Genomic DNA, 21,677 nt, shown 5'->3' with positions numbered 1-21,677 from the left:
AGGTCCCCCCCACCAGCAGAGCTGCTGCCCTGCCAGGCCATCTCCTCCTGTTCAGCATTTGGCCATCCCAGAGGAGAATTTGCATTTGTCCTTGTTGAGTTTGATGGGGCCCCTGTCAGCCCATTTCTCAACCTGCCCAGGTCCCTCTGAGTGCCAGTCCTGCCCTCACAGGTGCAGACTGCAGCCCCAGTTTGGCATCATTTGCAAACCAGTGAACTCCACCTTCACCTTTGGATTGCTGATTTTAAACAGGGCAGGTCCCAGTACAAAACACCTGCAGTCCTCCACTGGGAATGAGTCTCCAGGTGGAATACAAACCATTAACACTACTCTGTGCCCAGAGATCCAGGGTCTCCCAGCCAGCTGGTAGTCCTTCCCCTGCAGTGTACATCCCAGCTTGGATACTAGGATGTTCTTGGAGACTGAGTCAAAAGGGTTGTACTGTGAGCTAGACAATACTTTGCTCTACCCTCATCCACAGATCTAGTCCTTTAAAAAAGAAAGCAAGCAGGTCAGTCAGGTGTGATTCAGTGCTGGTAATTCCCAGTCACCGCCAGTCACCACCTTCTCCTTTCCATGACTGGAAATTGCTTCCAAAACTTCTTGCTCAATGATCTTCTAAGGAGTTGAAGGGAAGAACTCTTAATTCCTGTTCCTGCCTTTCTGAAGATTCAACAGCCTTTTTCTGGTCCCTAGAGACTTCCCTCAATCTTCACAAAGTCTCAGAGATGATTCCTGACTGAGTCCTTTCCTCCTGCTGGTACTTCTGACAACTGTGCTGCAGGCACACCCCACAGGGACAGGTGGGGGGCAGTGAAGGCTGAAATACAGACACCAACTCCCCTCAGCCTGGGGTATCTGCTGGCATCTGCTTCCATTAAATCATCCTGTGGTGATTTTTGGGGCAACCCAGGTATAACTACAGTTTGGGGGATGAAGAGATTGAGGGCAGTCCCACAGGGAAGGAGTTGGGGGTGCAGGTCAGCGAGAGGCTGGACATGAGCAATGTGCTTGTAGCCCACAAAGCCAACCATGCAAAAGCAGCATGGCCAGCAGGCTGAGCGAGGGCATTCTGCCCCTCTGCTCTCCTGAGACCCCACCTGGAAGGCTACAAAAATACACAGAGCAGCTCTGCCATGGAGACAGGCTGAGAGAGTCAGGATTGCTCAGCCTGGGGAAGAGAAAGCTCTGGAAAGACCTTATTGTAGATTCAGACTAGATATAAGAAGAAATTTTAATCAGAGTGGTGAACCACTGAAACAGATTGCCCAGGAAGCTGTGGATGCTGCATCCTGGCAGTGTTCAAGGCCAGTTTGGATGGGGCTTTGAGCAACCTGGTTTAGGGGAGGTGTCCCTGCCCATGGGAAGGGTTGGAAAGAGATGGTCTTTAAAGATCCCTTCCAACCTGAGCTGTACTATGATTCAATAGAAAGTTTCCAGGAGCAGACATTTTGCCTGTGTAGGTTGGTACCTTTTTGTTGCTGTTTGAGCTCAGCTGTGTACCCAGAACCCTTTTCTTACAGAACTATGACAATTTGGAAGGAAGGCTGTTGTTTATTGTCTGCTCACAGAGCTGTAGAGTTGCAGTTATATAAATGCAGGTATTTCTCTGGCTCTAAATGCATTGAATGGATACTAATTCTACTTCTGACTGCTTACTGTAGCTCTGAGCTAAATAAAAGGGATCACTACCAGGAGGGAGACAAGAGAACTGTTAGCTTAAAAGCAGCACCAGCAGCAATCATCTACCTGTATGGAGTCTGGCTCAAACACACAGAAAAAAAGGATGAAACAAGGAAAGAGATGAGAAGATAAGGGAAAAGGGAGTGTCTGTCAGTCCTTTGGAAGAGAAGCAGAAATGCTGCAGGTGGAGGTAAATAGGGAGACCATTGACTGCAATAGTGTTGATGGTTTAGCTTTCTGGTGAAAACAAACCAAATAGCTACCTTCATAATACTAATATCGAGTTCCAGGATTTACTGAATTTTAAATATTTTTTCTACAACTGCCAGAAGTCCAGAAAACCTAGTTAGACAGCTGAGAGCTTTTGCCTGCATTGAGGTAAATGTAACCCTGGAAAAACTGGAGTCTAAAGCAGAGATTAATTTACTGCCCTCAGTCATTAGCATAACTCATCACAGCAACCTTAGCTGCTTCCAAGAGATAGAATTGGGGTTTTGTTTGTTTTAATGAAACATGGGGATGTTAAAAGAAACAGGACAATAGGAAGGCTGGAATGCAATAGTCCAGAAAAGAGAGAGCAAGATGAGCCAAACATTAACACTTTGCAGTTGGGCACATCACTGCCTGAGGGAGCAGCCATGCAGGAAAAATGAGGTAAGAAACAGAGGTAAGTGAGAAAGTCAGCAGAGCTTGCAAAATAAATTCACACTGAGTTTATCTGGACCTGTTGCTGTTTCATGAGGCTCTATTAAAATCCAGCTGAGAGCAGAGGCAACTGAGAACTCTCTCCAAAAACTCAGGGATCAAAGTCAGATTTCCAGTGGACAAATACCCAAAGCATGCCAACTGAGTTAATTTGAAAGGTGATTGCTTGTCTTATTCCAGAGAAGTGAATAAATTAATGGACTTTGAGATCCCACTGCCAAAATGCTCCACTGAATAGACTGAGACAACTGTTGAGTCATTTGTGCTGCCATTGACCTTTTTTCAGACTTTGTTCTCTGTGCCTATTAATCCACCCTCTAAAGAAAAACTATCACAATATTATATTCTAAAAAGGTTTTGGTTTTTTGAAAATCATCATTATTTAGTCAGCAAAAAGCAAGCAATCTATAACTTGCTTTATTTTTTTAGACTTTGCTCAAAGCAGGATTGCTTTTTTATTATTATTGCAGCATTTGATATTACTACTTGCCTTAAGGAATGGATACAAGATCCATCTCCTGGGGTTTCTAGGAAAAGCTTTCAAAATAAATAATAAATAGCAACTGTTTGTGAACCAATCAATGGTGAGGAAAGGAAGGACGATGAAAGTACAATGCTAAGTTGTGCATCTGCCATAAATTATTGAAATTAAAGACAAAGATAGTAAAGTATTCAACTTTTTGCTGTAATTTGGCTGCACTCATATTTTATCATTTGCTGTAACAGAGGTCAAATTTTCCAGTTGCATAATGTCATAGAGTATAGCAATGGATTACACAAGCAAAAATGTTTAATTGCTATCATGTACACATGAAAATAAAAAATTAGACTACTCTTTCATTCAAATCATGAGACTGATTCAAATTTACCAATCATTAACATTAATTGACTGCGATTCAAATCAAAGAGCAACAGCTGCATCCTGTTTTCTAGGCTTTGGGGAGGGTGATGTTTTTGAAAATAATAAATTTGCATTCACACAGTTCTTATTTTTAAACATCAGAAGGAATCAGTCAAAACTGTGGACCACTGTGCAAGCTGTGCTTCCTTTTTTTATAAGTATTGTGTCAGTGGCAATATGATAACAGCAGTCACAGAGCACTGTGGCACAGTGAGATCAGCACATTAGCAGTGACAGGACAGTGCTTTCTTTTAGAAGGAATAATTACAGGTTCACATGAGCTGATAGCCCCAAGGAGGCTGCACAACACAAAGAACTGGGCACAGACTCGAAGGGATGCTAAACCTCAAGAGCTGGCACACTAATCTCAGGAAAACTTTTGATGACCAGCACATGTGAAAGATTAACTTTGAATTTCAGGAAGCTTGACTCAGCCTTTCCTTCTAGGATGGATAAATGGGGAGGTTCATGCAGCTCACCACACAGGTGTCTTTGAAGCAGAACATTAAAAACCTGGTGGCTGTCTATCCACAGCAGATATTTCAGATTTTACAGCAATCCCTAAGAGCAGAACTTTACTCAAATACTCCTGCAGAAAGAATTTTCCTTCCACCTATGGTGTTGTGCAGAATTTTCCACCCAGTCAATTTCCACAGTGGATGAAATGGTCCCTTAATACACTGAGACTCCAGTAAGAATTACTTCAGGTCACGGTATATTTTTCCCTGATTAGTTTCCTCCAAATGCACTTGGACTACAGTAATGGAGAGGAATACAGGAATCACTGCCAGCTCAGTCCATTGTCTCACTCTCTTCTGACAAAGGTCAGTGCTGCATACTTCAAGAATGATTTTGTCAGACAGCTTTTGAGGGCACATTCACCCATAAAAACACATGATTATTTTTCCATCAACAGCCAGTAATATCCTGAAACTCGCTGCCTTTCATAACTCTACCTAATTGGAAGACAAACAACATCTGTTTTTTTATTTAATAAATCTAATCTTTAGTAAAAAAAATAATAATATTAAAACAACCTGCTGCTCTCTTGGTGTCAATGATTTTCAGTGGCAATATTTCCACGTGCTAATTTTGCAGTGCAATACAGATTTATATGACTTCAACTAGTTTTGCATTTCTTGCCTTGTAGTTCTTATAAATGTATATAAATCTTGTATTACGGCAAAAAAAATCTGCTTTACGTTCTGAAAAATAGTGCATATTTGTATGCATCTCTGAAATTCCTTTAGCATTCACAAACTTTTTTTTTACACTTCTCTTAATAAAGAAAGCTTTTCACAGCTCAGACTAACTGTTCTCTAAACATCTTCTCATTCTCTTGTCACCTTGCTGAAATATAGGGCAGGCAGAAATAAACACAAGAATTCAAGGAGGAAATAATGAGATAAAATAAATTTCTGTTTGGCATTTTAACACCTGAATAATGTTTTCACCTCAGATGTGGAGGAATGGGATATGAACACCCTAAAATTGCTTATGTGAGAGATGCTCATGCACACTGAGCTACACCTGAGGTAACATTACCTGGCAGCACAAATCCCACATGGGATCCAAACACAGCCAGATCCAAGGTGAATCCCTGGGGTGGGAGCCCCTTCTGAGCCCCCTGCCACTGTACACACCCATGCAGGCTGCACTTGCTGCAGAAACTGCAATAATTATTGGCCAAGAAACACTCCTGCCCTACTTGTGCATATGTTTGCCTGACTTGGACACCTTCTACTCAACGAATGGCTTGCACTAAGCAGAATAAAGAAAACATTTACTGAACTGCCTCTTAGAATTCCATGGGATCCTCAAACTGGAGAGCACCATTATAAACATGTTCACTGCTTTCTGTTTCAGCACCCTGCGTGATTCAGATCATCAATATCTATTTCAACAGATGTCCCAGGATAAGCCACACAGTGACAGCACTTTTAAAAACTGAACTTGGTTAAAAAGACTAGTAGAAATATTCAAGTACTGCTTTTTCTTTTTATGGAAAAAGTACATATATGTATTCATCCATATATGTATGTGTAATCATTTGTTTGACAGAGGTTTTATGTTCCTTTATGAAATTGTGACACTTAGGTAAATAATATGATCTGATTAAATAATCAATGCAGTTTATTTCTGTTAAAGGAAGAGTAGAGGCCACTCCACCCCTGCAGCACTGTTCAGAGTTGCCTAAAGTACAGGATCCTGAAGTGGGTGCAGAAATAAGCTCCTAGGTGCACAACACCCCTCCTCACTCCTGCTACTGGTGCTACTGAGTTCTCCCATGTCACACGCACTAACCCAATGTAATCTTTACAAAGTATTATCTCAAAATACAGCATTATCCCACTCTCAGGACCTTCCTCTCCAGTTTGTGCCACAGGGCAGCAATGATGCTCAGAAATGCAGTGATGTAAAGCACCTTCCTCAGGTGTCCTATAAAGCATCTTCCTCAAGTGTCCTAACACTCGGCTGCCTCCCAGCAAAGCCAGCAGCAGTCGGTGGCCACTCACATAATTTACAGTTTCACCACAACCTTCCCCATCCTCACACACCACCAAAAAGTACCCAGAAAACTAGAAATTGTGAGTAACAGCTTCTGCTTGCCCCTGTTCTCCATACCACCTCACCTTGACAGCAAAGCACACAGGCATGTGAACAAAAACCAAGAAGCTGCATTTTATATTCCAGAGCACAAAATGAAACAGCTCTGTGACAGCACAAGGCAGTTTTTAACTCTCCTAAATTAGCATCTCAATCAATAAGCAGGGAGCTGCCATGCACTGCAATATAGAAAAGCAGATTGACAACATGCAACAGAAGCAATCTTAGAAGTTCACAGAAATAGAAGGATATTTCTTAGAAGTGTGGTTTCTCTCACACACACTGTGCATGCATGCGAGTGATTTTATTTCTTCCCTTCCCCCAGCGCAACTTTAAAGTAAAAACATTAATTAGGAAAAAAATGAGACTCTCTGATGGATGACAACACTGTAAATTTAGAACAAAGGCTGACAGAAATAACCTATTCCACTTGGCAATTACAGCACTTAACTATCGTGCAGTGTTGCTGCTACAGACACCTGTGAAATCTCAGTGCCGAGATGCAATTCCCAGCAGGGAGGACTGCAGATTTAGCAGACTAAGCAAAAGCCTGCTAGCCTGCAACTCCCAAATCTGCATCTGAGTGGGAATTGCTGGGTGATGCTGGACAAAAATTTATCTTACTTCCAGCTTTCTCATCTACAGTCTGGGTGAAGGAAACTGGAGAGATTACAGCAGGGTTGGTAAAACATTTTGGAGATGTTAGGATTTGCCACAAAACATCAGGTTTAATATTATGGCAAATGATGTTAAACATTATGCTTGTGGATCATAGAAATGTAGAAGGACATTCAAAGTTAAGGGGTTTACAGGATTTTCCCTAGTTTTCTATTTGATGAGCAGTCTCTGCATTAAATACAGTAAGGGTGCCTTACAGAAAAGCGAGCAGTTTTAACATGGTTGCCTGCTGTAATAACCTTTTTTATTATTAATATGAGCTTTGAGGAGAGATTAAATAAAAGAGTCACATATTTGATTTTCTTGCATTACAAGCACCTCGCTCAAATCACCACTCAGGATTTCCAGTATGAGGCAGTTTGTGCTTCGCAGAGATAAGAATTTAAAAAAAAAAAAAAAAAAAAAAAAGGAGGAAAAAAAATGGAAATATTTCTGTTAAGTTCTAATTATTTTTCTCCCTGCAAACAACAAATCCACAAATGCCTCACATTTTCTGAAGCCAACTTCCCCTCCTGACTGCTTGCCTGTTCTTTATCATCCCCTCATAGACACCTCCGCCCTCCCCCCGACTCCTTTGGAGCAGTATTGACGGTGCACATTGATTCTCTCTGCAGATATAATAGTTCTTTCACTGCTGCTGCTTATAATTATAGCAATGTGTGTCACTCAGTAATAAGACATTCAATTATTCTTGGCCCCGTGAAGTGTAACCCTTCAACTCACGAGACCAAAATCAAGGAGCATCAGCCCCCCCAAACATTATTCTGTTCTAGTTTTCTTCTTTTTTTTTTTTTAACTTTGCCTTGCAATTCCGATCCTCAGTGGCCACTTGAAACTGCAGGAGTTTCACTGCAAGGAATTGGCTGCCAAGCTAACACAATCAGTCCCCTCAGCAAAGATCAAAAAAAAAAAATCTCTTTTCCCCATTAAACACATTTCCATCCCTCTGCATCATAACAGTGCCAGCTAATTTTAAAGCAACAAAGTTGTCCAGAGTTTGACATGAAATGGGGGGGACAAATTAACAATGACGTAACAGCATTGGCAAGAGAGAATTTTAAAAGCGATATGAACAATCTTTAATCTTTTATCGACAGATTTCCTCCAGGAGACTTCTTGCTGAAAGGCAAAAATCACTGCGCCGTCCCTGCTAAAATCTCTTAAAATAAAAAGAATGAACTGAAGCTTACCTGTACTGGAATGTCATATTTGTAATTTTTATCTTTATTTCCTCTCCGTGGCGAATTTCTCCAGTCATTTCAAAGAGTTTGTTAGCCATTTTCTCATAAACTTTGGCATTCCTTTTAGTTTGTTTCAGCTCATCAAAAAATTCTTCCCAAACCAGCATTAAACCTCTCATTTCTGCATCAGTCCAGTTCCTGGCCCTCCTGTGTTTCTCAGTCTGAGAGGAGACAATGTAACTGGGAATTTCTGCTGCAGCCATTGCTGACTGACCTAAAAGGGTTTTAAAAGAGGACACTTAATATAGATTGAGTTTTTAGTTTAGGTTTTTTGTAGTGCAAGACATGCATATGTGGATAAAGAATTTGAATGACAACAGAACATATGAAACCTTTTTGCAACAGCTTGAAGCTTGAGTGCACAAAATGGGGCCTACATCTGACAGGCAGGAATTTAGTTAAAAGCTTTTAAACAGAGAAACGTCATTTTGATGTCACGTTTCCATAGCAACAGAGCAACTGCATAAGCTACAACAACAAAAACCTTTTAACTGAAAGCCAAAGAATCAGGACAAAGTTGACAGGCCATCAATATTAAAGCTTTTAAACACTTTAGGTTTAACAAAAAAAAAAAAGATCTATGCAGCCTTTGAGAAGCTACTTTTAAGTTTCTACTTCTTTTTTAGCTTTCCCTTACCTTTTAGGCAGACAATCTGCTAGCAGGGGGTCATGGTCGCCTGAACGAGCTTTTAAGTTGTGCCTTGACAGACTCTCTAGGAGGTTGCAAGGACTGAGGCCATGTACACAAAAAAAAAAAAGCTTTTTTTTTGCAAAGATATTCTGCAAAAAGAATCAGCCAGCTTTATGAAAACTATACATCTCTAAGCTAATAAATGTTTAAGCAGGCAGGCTCATTAAAAAGGAGCCTGCATCTGGGCTTTAGAACATGCAAAAAATAGTATTTAAGTGTTTAAATAGAGAGAAATATATACAAAATTTCAATATAAAGCCACTTTTTTTTTTTCCCCGAGATGTTTTGCTGCTGATAAGCACACACTGCAGTCCTGTCAGTATGAATTTGCCTTTGTAGGTATGTATTACTGTATGTGTATTTTGTATTCCTAGTAATTTATATGCTATTTATGCAGCCTGTGTTCTGCCTTAGGACTGCAGCAGAAGCATTTTACCTGCTTTATGGGCAACCTAAAAGGATTATTCAACGAGTTAAAAAAAGGCTGCGAGATGCTTGGAACTGTGAATAAATTGCTTTGCTGTAAAACAAGCATTTTGAGCTGGTTTTTATATAGGGCTAAATTGTGCCAGCAGTAATATCAGAGAAGCAGGGCATATTCATTGTATTAAACACTGCAATACAAGCAGTGGGCCAAATCCTGCCCCACTTACACTCCTGCAGTCTGACAATAATCTTCCACAAAAGAGTGAGATGCTGGAACTGCATTAATTCCAGCTTACCACCAGCTAAATAGAAAGATGTTCATTTCCTACAGTCCCAATAGAATTGTGTTATGTAAAATATAAATAAATAATCCACGGACCTTTCTTCTTATTATTTTTGTGTTTCAGCATATAACAGCAATAACGACCTCACTGCAGGGCATTTCCTGAAGATTAATGGCAGGCAGGGGTTAATGGCCCGAGGCTCACCCAGTCAGTCGTTAATCCCCAGGAAATGTTCCGTGCCTCAATCCTCAATGCTTAAGTATCCTATAAACTGTAAGTCTTCTCATAACCACATCCTTGATCTTAACAATAGTTAAAAAATGCAGAGCTTGGTTTGCATCCTGGAGATGGCAAAGAGAGTACATAATGTTCCTAAAAGGTACACTAGTGACATTTGTGGGACCATTGCCTTCTTTCTATTTTATTTATTCTACTGCATATTACAAAAGGCACAACAGCATACCACAGAACAAGGTGGGGGTATGAGGGGGTAGAATTACATGTACTTTACACAGGAACTTCCACTGATCCAACCCTGAACATGTCTCTGTCAGAAATATACCTGCTGAGTCACTGCCTTCCTAAGGGGAAAAATAAAAAGGAGAGAAATAAAGAAAAAATCCTCTAGCTTCCAAATAACTGCTTTTAACTACTAATATGACAGCCTAGCAACTATTACCTTTAAAAATGTGTAAATAGCAGCATATGTTGTGATGATGATCTTGCATGGTTTGTCTCTTGGGTAGCCAGCTGGGAGACGTCACATGATCAGGGGACAGATGGTGGTCAGAAGAGGATCAGCTGATGACACATTCATTTTATTAATTTATTGTTTTGTTTTGAAATTCCCGTCACTTAACCTTGGGCTTCAGGCAGCTCTTTTAATAAAACCGAACCAACCTCGGCTGCCTGTGGTCACAGCCACTGCTGGGCATCACCAGGACAGGTCAAGGGAAGCAGTACAGAGTACAAGAGGAAAACACCATGGCTTTGGGTCTGATTGGGAGCTAACACACATTAATGTAAAGCCAGGCTTGCTGTTCAACCTTTAATCATCCATTAGAGGTCTGTTTTTCTCCCTCAGACTTTAAACCACCTATATTGTGAAAATGCCGGTTAACACTACAGAAACCCACAGCATGGCACACACAACTTGTCAAAACCCAAAGACATGTGTGGTCACTGCTTTAAGGATATTTTTAATCCAGTTTCAAGTACAACAACGAGGACAGGGTGGGTGAAAACCTTTCCAGCTGCTCCAAGTTTTTTCTGTCATAGTCCACAAGTTTTCCTTCCCCTCTCCATCCACATGTGCCTGGCATATGTGTGCCTGCTCCTTGTGCTCTGTGCTGGCCCCCAGACCCCAGGATCCTGCAGAAGGGGGGCAATTGTTCCCCTGTGAAATTCACATCTCAACTTTCCTAGATGCTGTTTCCTATTAGTGTACTTGACAGATTGATATAGTGGTATAGTGCTATTTAACATCTGCTAAATAAAAGAAATGCTTTCTAATAATACCTCTCTTATTCCCCTCCTCTCAGCACCTGAAGGGGATCTAAGTTTCAAGGACTCAGGTTCTACCCCCTCCTCCCTTAGAAAATCGTTGATAATAATTATGGAGACCCCACATTGCCTCCTCTGCCTTGCCAAAGCCCATGTGTCAAGTGGTTGATAAAGAGACTGTTTTCCTACATGGGTCTGAAAGCAAGAGGAGTTTTTTAATCCCCAAATAACTCCTGCAGTCTTTGCCAGAGCCAGGGGAGGGAAAACACACCTCTCTAGGCTGTGCCTCTGCTGATGTTCTGCAGATCTGTGCAGTCCCTAGGCATCGTTAAACCCTTGTCCTGGTCTCTGAGCCCTGGAGCTGTTTGTCCTGGACAAACAGCCAAGACAAGACCAGCAAACCTTTCAGGGGAAGAGCAGCTCTGTGTCAGCAAGAACAGTCCCTGCCCAGGAGGAGGGCAGTGGCAGGAGAAGCTCTATTAGCATTTGGCTGCTTCTTACCCCTCTCCAGCTAGAGGCCAGTCAAGATTTGTCATCCACCTCAAAGACTGGCAGGTCACCAAACTCAGAATAACTGCTGACATGGCAAGCTGTAGCTCTGCCAGACTGAGGGCACTGACAGCCCTCCTGCTGTCCCCTCTAACACCTGATGGCAGAGTCCTCCAGCATTACCTTCCTCCAAATCAAGGACCAAGCTGGCACCAAGCACCATGCAAGCAACTGAAGCTGCAACTGTTCTCATCAATAAAATAAGGATATTAAAGTCTTGGAAACCACTGACATACAAAACTGAGGTACTGAGTACACCTTTGTACATGACTCCCCTCTGTAGGGGAAAATTGTTCTCCTCCACTCTCCTGCTCACCCCAGCCCCTCCTCTGATGGGCAGTGACAAGTTCAGAAGATATTCTTGTGAACACCTCACAGTGCTGGAGTATCTCACTTGTGCCTTTCCTTTCAATGCACACCAGCTCAGAGGAATATGAATTTAAAGATCTTCTTGCAAATCTGTTCTTCATATCATCTGTCTAAACACCCTACCTTTTTTGCAATCATTATACATCAGCTTGAATAATAGCTCTCACAGCTGTTCCACCTTTCATGGTGATCTCTAAAGATAACAAACCTCAAACAGGGTAGAAGGGTTTATAATTTGCAGCTGTGGATCTAATGAAGTTCCCCTATAAATGCTGCTCTCACAGAGTTTAGACAACTCCATTAATCCTTACATATCTGTTGACTAAACCTCAGGTGATCTCTGCTAACTGACTGTGTATACAGCCTTCAGCTTTGCAAGGGTGGGCTAATGCATGCCAAATAAAACTTCCTTCAGCCAAGTTTTAGGGAATGGTGTTTTCCCCTGTGCCTGCAGGGGAATAACGGCTCCAGTCGCTCAAGCACCAGAGCCCAGCCCACAAACTGAGCCATTACACCCTGATTACAGCAGAGCATGTCCCATCCTGCTGATGGGGACTGTGGTAGAAGCCAGGCAGAAACCTCTGTGCAAATCAGAATTTATTCCACTAAGGACACAAGAGATTTCTCCAACTTCTCCTAAATGTACTTCTGTGTCTGAAATCCCCACGGGAGCTGTCTACAGGGATGCTGACACACAGGTCACTGCCTATAGGGGTTTTTAGACATGGAAGAACACTTGCTTTGGTTCAGGAGAGTCTCAATGCCAACTGGCAGCAAACACCAGTGACACCAGGAGGAGGAGGAGTTTCCTGCTGAAGGAGCATCACCCCTCAAAGACACAGGTCCAACTCTACAGCACATGGGTACCTCAGTAGACTATTTTGTAATGTCTTGATTACATAAAAATAATAATAATAATAAAAACAACCCCACCCACCAATCAACCAAAGCTGCTTTTATCCTTGGTGTTTGGGGCAAGCTGTTAAAAGCAAGGCTGTCCAAAGCACAGGCTGGTCACTGCTCTTTGCAATCCTGTGGTGTGGCCCACCAGGAGCTTAAAACGTGTGGGTAATAACACATCTTGGAACTGGACAGTAACTGCAGAGCATTCTCTGGGAATTTCAGTGCAGACATACCTTGATAACTGCTTAAAAGGGTGCAGTACTGTGTACGTGTTTGTCTAAAAGCATTTGGAGTTTGCAGGGGGATACTATTCTGTAAGTTCAAAAAGGCCACATTGTGTTGGGAGGCTGGCTCCTGCCCCACATTTTGCTATCCACTGGGCTAAGGCCCACTTTCTAGAGTCTTATAGAGAATTATGGGTTTAGTATCTCCTACTATTGCCTACTGCAATTTGCAAAGATGATTAAATGCAATGCCAGTGCAGACAGGCTGGGGAATGAGGCAGTGGAGAGCAGCAACTGTGAAAAAGGACCTGGGAGTCCTGGTCAATGGCAAAAGCTGAATATGAGTCAGCAGTGCCCTGGCAGACAGGAGGAACATCCATGTCCTGGGGTGCATCCTTGTGGATCCCTTCCAACTCAGGATCCTCTGTGATACGGTGATCCTCTATGAGAGAAGAAATACTCTGTGAAATACTCTGTGAAGTATAGGAAATATTCTTCCATACTTCTGAAACGCTCGGCCAGAGAAGATAGGCTGGGACAGATGATCAGGAGGAGAAGCTGCCCTTTTTTCTCCTCCATGAAACCATCAATGAAGCTGCTGTGCTCAGGAGGAGCTGGGAATGAGGAGCTCACCCAGAGGTAGAGAAGCACCCTGCAGGCAGTGGTGCCTGGCTTAGGAGCTCCAGCAAGGTCCCTGCACTGTGCAGTCTGCCAGTGTCCTTGGGTGATGGGGTCATGGGGGTTTGTAAAGGCTCAGAAGTGACAGAAAACCACAGGGATGTGAACAGAGAGCCATCAGATCAATGTTGTGGAGCACAGACACAGCTCGTGCATCCTACTGCCTGTGAGGGAATTTTTACTATACAGCAGCATTTGCAAAGGAAGCCCAGAGGTATCCAAACTGCAGGAGGGTCAATTACAAATACAGAACAAAAAAAAAAAAATTATTCAGGCTGAGGAAAAACAGTAGCTGTCTCGAGATACATAAAAAAGGGCAATCCCTTTCCTCAGAGGCCCTGCAACTTAATTGGGACATGCCACAAGGGAAACAAACAGGAGAGACCAGAAGAGACAAGTGACAGCAACACATCACTGAGCAAAGGCCATTGCATGGCTAGATAGCTTTTATGTACATCTAAAATAAATAGCACCTGCACAGAATTCTGACAACAGAAATGGGTGCTGTGCAGGAGGCTGGCTGAAGGGAAGGCTGACGTGGCTGACATGGGGCAGAGAAGATTTTGACAACACTTAGAACAAAACCAAGAAAAATAAAGGTTTCCACCCAAAAGCCCTGCCCCACAGGACTGAGTGACAGGTCTCCCTGATGGTGGAGCAGGGCACTGGGCAGCCCACAAGGATTGCGTTCTGGGAAGGTGCAGGTGAGCTGCAGGAAGCTGGAGTGGGTTTTCTATTTCATTTTGCAAGAAACATCCTGCTTAAATTTCACTGCATTCAGAACATTTCCCAAAAGCATTTTGATCTTGCTGAACTGGCAGATTCTGACCAAAAATATCTCCTTTGCCTATTTTAGTAGTAACCATGGAAGCCAGCTTTGCACTGACACTCAGTTGGAGAGAGGGTGGCGAGAGACAGCGAGGTGAATGCAGACAAGCTGGGAAATGAGGCTTCAGCAGTTTTTGTGGTCAGATCAGGAAGCATTAGCAGGCAAAGGGGAGAACTGGAATTACATGGGGCTTTAGAAGAAGGAGCTCATGGACTGCAGGGAACCTAGAGAATTCACTGTTTGGAGAAACCAGGTACAGACTGCTATGTTCATAGTAATTAGATTAAAAATTACAATACTGAGATTTTTTTAAATTACTTTATTTTTTAAAGTTTAGCAGAAACACAGACACTTGTGTTGCAGACCGTAGTTTAGCATATTGGAGGGGGGAAAAAAAATCCCTTACGTCCAGAAGGTACAAGTAATCACTTCCCAAATGTCTGGCAATATTATGCAGGCAGGATGCCAAACTAGATGGACTTTGAGTCACACATGTTCCTAAATTTTCAAGCATACAGGAAAAGACAGGCCAAATTATTTAAAATTTAGTTATATAATATTGAAAACAAAGTACATCAGTTCTACATGTGTCATACTCCCAATTTATAACAAACAGAGAATTTCCTAGATTTCCTTACTCTTTCGAAATAATTTGCAGGTCCCTTAGCATATGGAACAACTCTGCAGAATGTAGTATCAGACATACTCCTTTTCTGGCAAGCAAGCAACAAATCATATTACAATGACAATCGCTCAGTTCCCAATGAATGGTTTCCCAAATCCCACTTGAAAAAAATTATTTTGGCCCTGCTTACTTACTGGGGTTAGTCAGTAAGTCCTCCTGCCTGGTTTGGTTTTTAGCACATTTGAGCAAATTACATGCTAAAAAGTGTCTAATTCATTAAAAACTGCTGCTACAGTGCTACGCAAATATTGCTCTCCCACTAGCAAATTCCTCTGAGAACCTGTCCTAAACACTTCGCTTTAGACATAAACCGTGAGTTAATCCAGTTCGGATTTGAGATATATCACACAAAAGAAGAAAAATAATCCCTGTTGTGCACAAATGTGCCTTGTGCCGAGTGCGGTTCCCATGACTCAGCAGGGCAGGAGGGAAAAGCCGTGTCACGAACACGGCGATGAGGCAGCTGTTCCATCGGCCGCTGCTCCATCGGCTGCTGCGGCTGCACGCAGACAGAATCGCCGAGCCCCGGCAGGAGCGAACGGGCGCCACCGGTGTCACCCCGCGCTCGCTGCAGTGTGAGAGGCAGCGGCGTTCACATAAAGGCTGGCAGGAGGTGATCGATGATCGATCCTCCAGCGAGGGGCCAGCCCCGGTCCGGGCAGAGGGAGCCGAGCGCCGGGAGCGCGGGGCCTCCAGCCCAGCGGGTTCGGGAGCGAGCGGGGCTCCGGCCCAGGGGGTTCGGGAGCGAGCGGGGCTCCGGCCCGGCGGGTTCGGGAGCTCTAGCCCAGCGGGTTTGGGAGCACAGGGCTCCATCCCGGCGGGTTCGGGAGCGCGGGGCTCCGGCCCGGCGGGTCTGGCAGCGAGCGGCAGCGCTGCCTTCCACAAGCGGCTTCCAGCTCGCTGCTCTTGCCGAAGAAGAGCGTGTGGGCCCTTTTCCAGCCACCTCAGAGGAGCTGCAGTGCAAGTTGCTGGCAATTCGCTGCCAGAAGCCCGGCCTCGCTGCTCACAGCCTGCTACTGGCTTGGCAGCCGGCTGCATCCACCTCCAGCTGTGTGCATCCCCTCACTGTGTGTCCCTGACTCCCTGCCAGGGCTGGCAATGGACGCGGGAAGGCCGCAGCCGCCCCTTGTCCCCGCTGCCCTCAGGCCACAGCCGCGCTCAGGTGAGCTCCCGGGAACACCTCGCACCATGGGATTAGCTCCTGCTGCTCTGCAGTTTAATCACCCACAGGTTTTCAAAATAAAAAGCATTAAAATCCAAAGATGCCTGCCAAATGGAGAAAAGTCAGAAAAGCTCCTGCCTATCTTGCATTTCTGCTTGGGGACCCAAGCCTACCCCCAGCTGCAGCCTTTCCTCTAAATAGGTTCACTCAGCTCTCGAGCCCCTCAGAGGAAAATTTAAAGATTTTTAAAAAAATATTTCAGATAAAATATTTAGGGCACTGGAGATTTTCATATCAGTTCATAAAAGATTTAAATACTAAAATGTAAATGGTGGTTTGGGTATTACTGCAAAGCAGCCTCAGGAATGGAAATTCAAGTGTTGCAACCTACAAAGTTCAGACAGTACTCTTAAAAGTATTCTTAAAAGCCTGTCCCACCTGAGAGCTGCCAAAAACACAAAAAAAATCAAATTCACCAGCACCCTCATGCTGTGATAGAAAACAAGCACAGAGCATATCTACTTCAATGGTTGCTGATGGAAGCTGAGACCATAAAAGAGGCAGGTGCTGGCAGCAACATCACCCATCCCACAGCATCCATGTCCTGACACTGGAAGCATATACATCTTCTGAGTGAACTACACTTTATTCCCAATGCCATGCTCAAACTCTTTCAGAGGAGTTAAGTTCCCCTGAGAGTTATTGATGGGGTCTATGAAGTCCTCTGTGGTCTGTGTTTGCAAATCCTTGCACCAGAAGGATGACTTCTGCCTTTGTGCAGGTGATCCACACAAATCCTTCAGCTACCACAACACTGGGCAGCAACTCCAAAATAAAGACAGGATTGGGAACTTAAGCATCAACTCTCAGCTCTTGTGATAGGCAGGAGAACCCATCTCAATGTAGAAAGGTTTATTGCAATATGCATGTCTAACATTGCCACTTTTAACACAGAGGTTTGCAAGATTTGGGGTCCTGTGATCCTGATGCCTTCAGAGGCTACCTAGAACAGAGGCTACACAGTGTTAACGGAATAAAATAAGTATCTATTAAAAGGCCTTCAAAGGATACACCTTGGGCAGTACAACAGCCTGGCTAAGGCTACACCCAAGATGGACCTCAGGTCATGAGTTTTCACACTTTTATAAATTTTGGTCCATTTACCAAATTGGGATTCATTGTCCAATTACAGATGCAGATTATGAAGTGCCATCCTCCCAGATTGTTCTCCTCAATTCACTGTTGTTTATACTCTTTGGGCCTGAAGCTGCAATGGTGTCCTTGGTTCTCGGGCTGGAAGATGATTGTTTTGTCTGACTAAACTGTGAGGAGAACTTGCTTACACTTTATATGAAGTTCAGAGTTATATACTAATGTAGTATGGAATCTGGAAAATATCAAAGCTAAAGCTTAAGGCATCAATCCCTCTTGGTTAAAGGATAGAGTCTTGTTCCCTGGTCATCCCGAGGGACAGCCAGGAGGGATCATCCACCCCTCTCACCTCCAAGTGTGCCCCTCCAGCCAGGACCCAACATCTCCCCTCGCCGCCTTCACTGTAAGCCTGCACTGCAATTACTGTTATGTTCCTCATTGACTGCTGGCTTCTCCCAGCTGTTTTCCCCTTACATTGGCTCCCTGCTGTTTATCACACACTACTCTGCTCCAGTCACTCTCCACCCACCAGGGTTCAGTTTATATTCCAGCCTTAGCATGCCACTCTGATCCAGGCATTATCTTCCATTGTTCTGGCTAAAACTAAACCAAGGAGTGTGTCCTTGCTTCCTCTCGTGGCTGCAGTGCAATGCTGCCAGCAAACCCATCAGCCCACAGCCCAAGGACACATTTCCCAGCTGGCACAGGAGCATTCTGGTCAGCCTGAGGAAGCCCATCTGCCTCCTTTCATAAATTCCCCTGAACTAATGCACACCCACAAACCACATTTGGATGCAAACTTCTCTAGATTCAAGACCAGCTGTCCAGTAACACCAGTGGTTTTAAAGTCCTGCCTGGTGCTTTTCATTCAAGGTGGCATTCAGTGTTGTAGCCTGGAGGATGGGCCCCGAGTGCAGGTCTGTGCAGGGAAAACAGCATCATTTACTTGGCTATAAATACCCAGTGCAATGGGATTATTCACAGAATCATAGACTATCTCAATTGGGAAAGGACCCATCAGGATCTTCAACTCCCTGCTACTCACAGGACTACCAAAAACTGAACCATACAAACAAGAGCATCATTTAGACACTCCTTGAACTCAGCCAGGCTTAGTGCCATGGCCACCTTCCCAGGAGCCTGTTCAGTGACTGACCACCCTCTCAGTGAAGAGCCCCTTTCTAATGTCCAATCTGAACTTCCCCTGATGCAGATGTGGATGCAAGCAAAGCTAAGACTACACCAGAAGGAGTGACAGTGTACCTGCCATCATCCATTTCTCAGCTGAATCAATTATGCAATCAAAAGGATTAATTTAAATTATGGATTAACTGGCCTCAGTTCGCCTGTGGCAAATTAGCAAGCACTCAAATGACTTCTTTTTGGCAGAGAAACTGCCTTCACTAGGTCAGCAAAGATTTTTCTGAAGAGTAACAAAACTGAAGAGCTACGGATTTTCAGTCCTGGAGAGCTGAACCTGTTTCCAGCTGAGCTTCATAGGGGACCAGGCATATACAGCTTAAATAAGAAACCTAGCTGGGATGTTTGAGGGGGAAGTGCAGACCTGAAGTGTATGGAACCTAAAACCACCCAGGAGACACACAGCATGAAGATGCAAGTACAGACAAGCTGTCTGAAGGGAGCCTGTGGCAGATGTGAATGGCACCAGGGAATTCTAATTTTGTTTCATCCCTGAACATTCACTTGACAGATTTCTGCACAGCCAGAAGGATCCCCATGTTCTTAGCAAGTCTTCAATTGCTCAGAAGGTTGGGATGCTTTTGTTATAAAATGCAGCTTTAATGAGTATAGGACAAGGGACCTAAACAAAGAAACAAGGAACCACCATGTGATTGCAGAGAAACAAGACTGAACAATTTACAGAAAATCAAACCAGTGTGGACACAGTGTGTTTCCCAGGGGAGGCACTCTCCTGCAACTGCTATTAGAGGCAATTGGCCAACTCCAAAAGACTTAAAAAGTCAGGTCTCTTCTCCCCCCACCTCACTCACCTTATAGTAAAAACTACTTGGACTGGCTTTAGCTCCTCTTTTGCTGTGGCCTTAAAAGAGCTCAACAGCCTGATCCACAAACCTTGCCAAGCAAGGGCTGAAAAAGTACAACTGCCTCTTGTCAGCATCTCACCAGCTGTACAGATGAAAATATTCCCCACGCTGACTTTAATGCCCAGTAGCAACATCCCAGGGGCTGAAGCCACTCAAGCAGACCAAAAACGCATCACAGGAGTCTAAAACATTCAGGGTTCGTGTCATGGTTTTCTCCATTTGCAGCTTCTTTCCTCTCTGCACACTGCACTTCATGATAACTGGACAGGCAGGTTATATTAAAGCTCATGCCTGCTCTGTCAAATGATTTCTCATCAAGTCTCAGCAGGAACTAATTGAAGATTAAACTAATCATTCCTTGAGGCCTCTTCTGGAGTGTTTTATCACTTTTTGCGAATCCATTAAGGAGAACTTAAGTGAAGTGCTGATCTGGCAGGACCACTGAGCACACAAGCTGGAGTGACTGGACAACCCAACACACATGAGAGAAACAAGGGCTTCAGATATTCTCTATAAATGACACAAGACCAACCTTTATCCATTTCTTTGGCTGTAAAAACCAGCCTAGCAAAACAGCAATAAGTGTTTTTCAAAACAACATCCTGCCTTCCTGAAAACAAAGGAGCAAGGCTGACAAGAGCTGCTTGATGTTACATGAAGTATTCCTGTGGAATTCTCTGATCTTCCCTGCCTGAAATCTGGAGAATACCACAAGCAGCCACCAATTACCAGCCCCTGTAGCTTGTGTTGATCCCTGCTTTAACCTGCTTCCACAATAGCCAAATTCTCCCATCAACAGATCTGTAGCTTCATCCCTGACCTCTGATCCAGCCAGCGCCTCTCTGGGTATTGTACACAGCTATCAGATAACAACAATTGACATCCAGCCCTCCTCCAGCCTCAGGGTAAAAGCCATAACCACTGGGGCATGGCAGACCCCCAGATGAAAAAATTAATGTACTTTTTTCTGCAGTGCCTTGCAGGGTTAAAGGAGTCATTTATCCTGACATGAAAGCTGAAAGAAAGGTCCAAAAAGTTTTTGGGGTTTTTTTGGGTTTTTTTTTTGGTTTTTTTGTTTTGTTTTTTGTTTTGAAGCAAAAGAAAACACCCCCTGGAATGGCAGAACCAGACACTCAGTAATAAAATTCATGGTCCCAAAAGCAGGACCAGACTTACACTTACTTGTGTTTGGTTTGAAAAAAATACACATTTTCAAGCCTCTTCTAGTGTAAAAGCAAAAGAGAACCCTGAATATCAGTCACCAGAACTATCAGGATTATTTTGAGAGTATTGTATACAGCTCATTACTGTAAATGTTTTAGAAACATTTTTGTGCTACATTCTACTCTGCCTCTCCCTATATTTTTTTCATCTTATAAGTGAGAACTCCTTAAGGCAGGCATCACATACAAGTTCCCATCTAAGCCTTTTAAATACTACAGGCAGTGTGAGTTTCTGGAATCAGCCAAAGTTTCTGGAATCATTCTCATTTTAAAGATAATTTAGATGCCTCTCAATACTTTCAAAGTGCTACAATGCGAGAAAGCAAGATCAGCTTTTGTTTAGATTATTAACATAATATGATTGCAGTGCACTCAGAAATGGTAAAAAAATCAACTCTCTTTCTTTCCCATTTGCTCAATTCAGTATGAAACTACAGTAAAACTGTAAGCAAATCTTGTGAATAAGGTTTTCATTTGAACTTGACACAGAGCCAACATCTGTGTTGCTATTTATTTACACACACACATATAAATACATGCAGTTTTCATACTTATATATATACACACACATGCACATTATTTTACCTGGTTGCTTTCTAACAGTAGCTATTCCTATGCAAGTCTTGGAAGAGGAGAAGAAAGAACAGCAGAAGCAAGACCAGGCCATGGCCTCACCACAGAGCCCAGGGAAAGGTCTCTACAGGCACATTAAACCTCACAAAGTGGAAAAGCATTGTATTTTCCCTCCAAAAACTCAGAAAAGCATTGTATGTCCTTAGAGACTGCACCATCTCAGGACAAAACCAAGACTACTAAAAATCAAAACCATGCTTGGATGCCACAAGTTGTTTTTCTGTGTCCTGTAGTGTTACATAAGCATCACCTAAAAAAGAAATTACTTTGCCTGTCTTTAAAGCAATACTCTCATCAGGGAACTCTGCAGGTAAAAGCTTGGGGAAATAATAAGTCCAACATGGACCTGCAGGAAGGCCTGTCCCTCATGAGGCACAAAAAAATGCTGGACTCATAAACCATGAAGAAAAAGGTCAACACATTTTAAAATACACTCCTTCAGCCTACTGGCTAAAATCTCTGAAATGGTCCATCCACAGAGCACC

The 21,677-nt window shown here is 43.4% G+C and overlaps 1 protein-coding gene across 3 annotated transcripts in view; it reads right to left on the bottom strand.

The window, feature by feature from the left end:
- MSANTD1 (Myb/SANT DNA binding domain containing 1) overlaps positions 1–21,249 on the bottom strand; it is a 33,266-nt gene extending 12,017 nt beyond the window's left edge. Inside the window, exons 1-2 of one of the 3 annotated variants that reach the window (XM_071447444.1) lie at positions 21,145–21,249; positions 7,765–8,029 (exon numbers count right to left, since the gene is read on the bottom strand). In XM_071447444.1, coding sequence (XP_071303545.1) covers positions 7,765–8,029; positions 21,145–21,226 — 347 coding nt within the window. In that variant the 5' untranslated portion in view covers positions 21,227–21,249. Of the gene's footprint in view, positions 1–7,764; positions 8,030–8,147; positions 8,329–8,452; positions 8,581–21,144 lie in introns of those variants that run through there. The other 2 variants (XM_071447446.1, XM_071447445.1) reach the window with 2 other exon arrangements.
- Positions 21,250–21,677: the final 428 nt, after the last annotated feature.

The sequence above is a fragment of the Agelaius tricolor genome, unplaced genomic scaffold (genome assembly GCF_023055355.1).
Source record: "Agelaius tricolor isolate 1412-34295 unplaced genomic scaffold, bAgeTri1.0.p SCAF_24, whole genome shotgun sequence".
Classification (NCBI taxonomy): domain Eukaryota; kingdom Metazoa; phylum Chordata; class Aves; order Passeriformes; family Icteridae; genus Agelaius; species Agelaius tricolor.
This window is presented reverse-complemented; position numbering and strand designations above follow the sequence as displayed.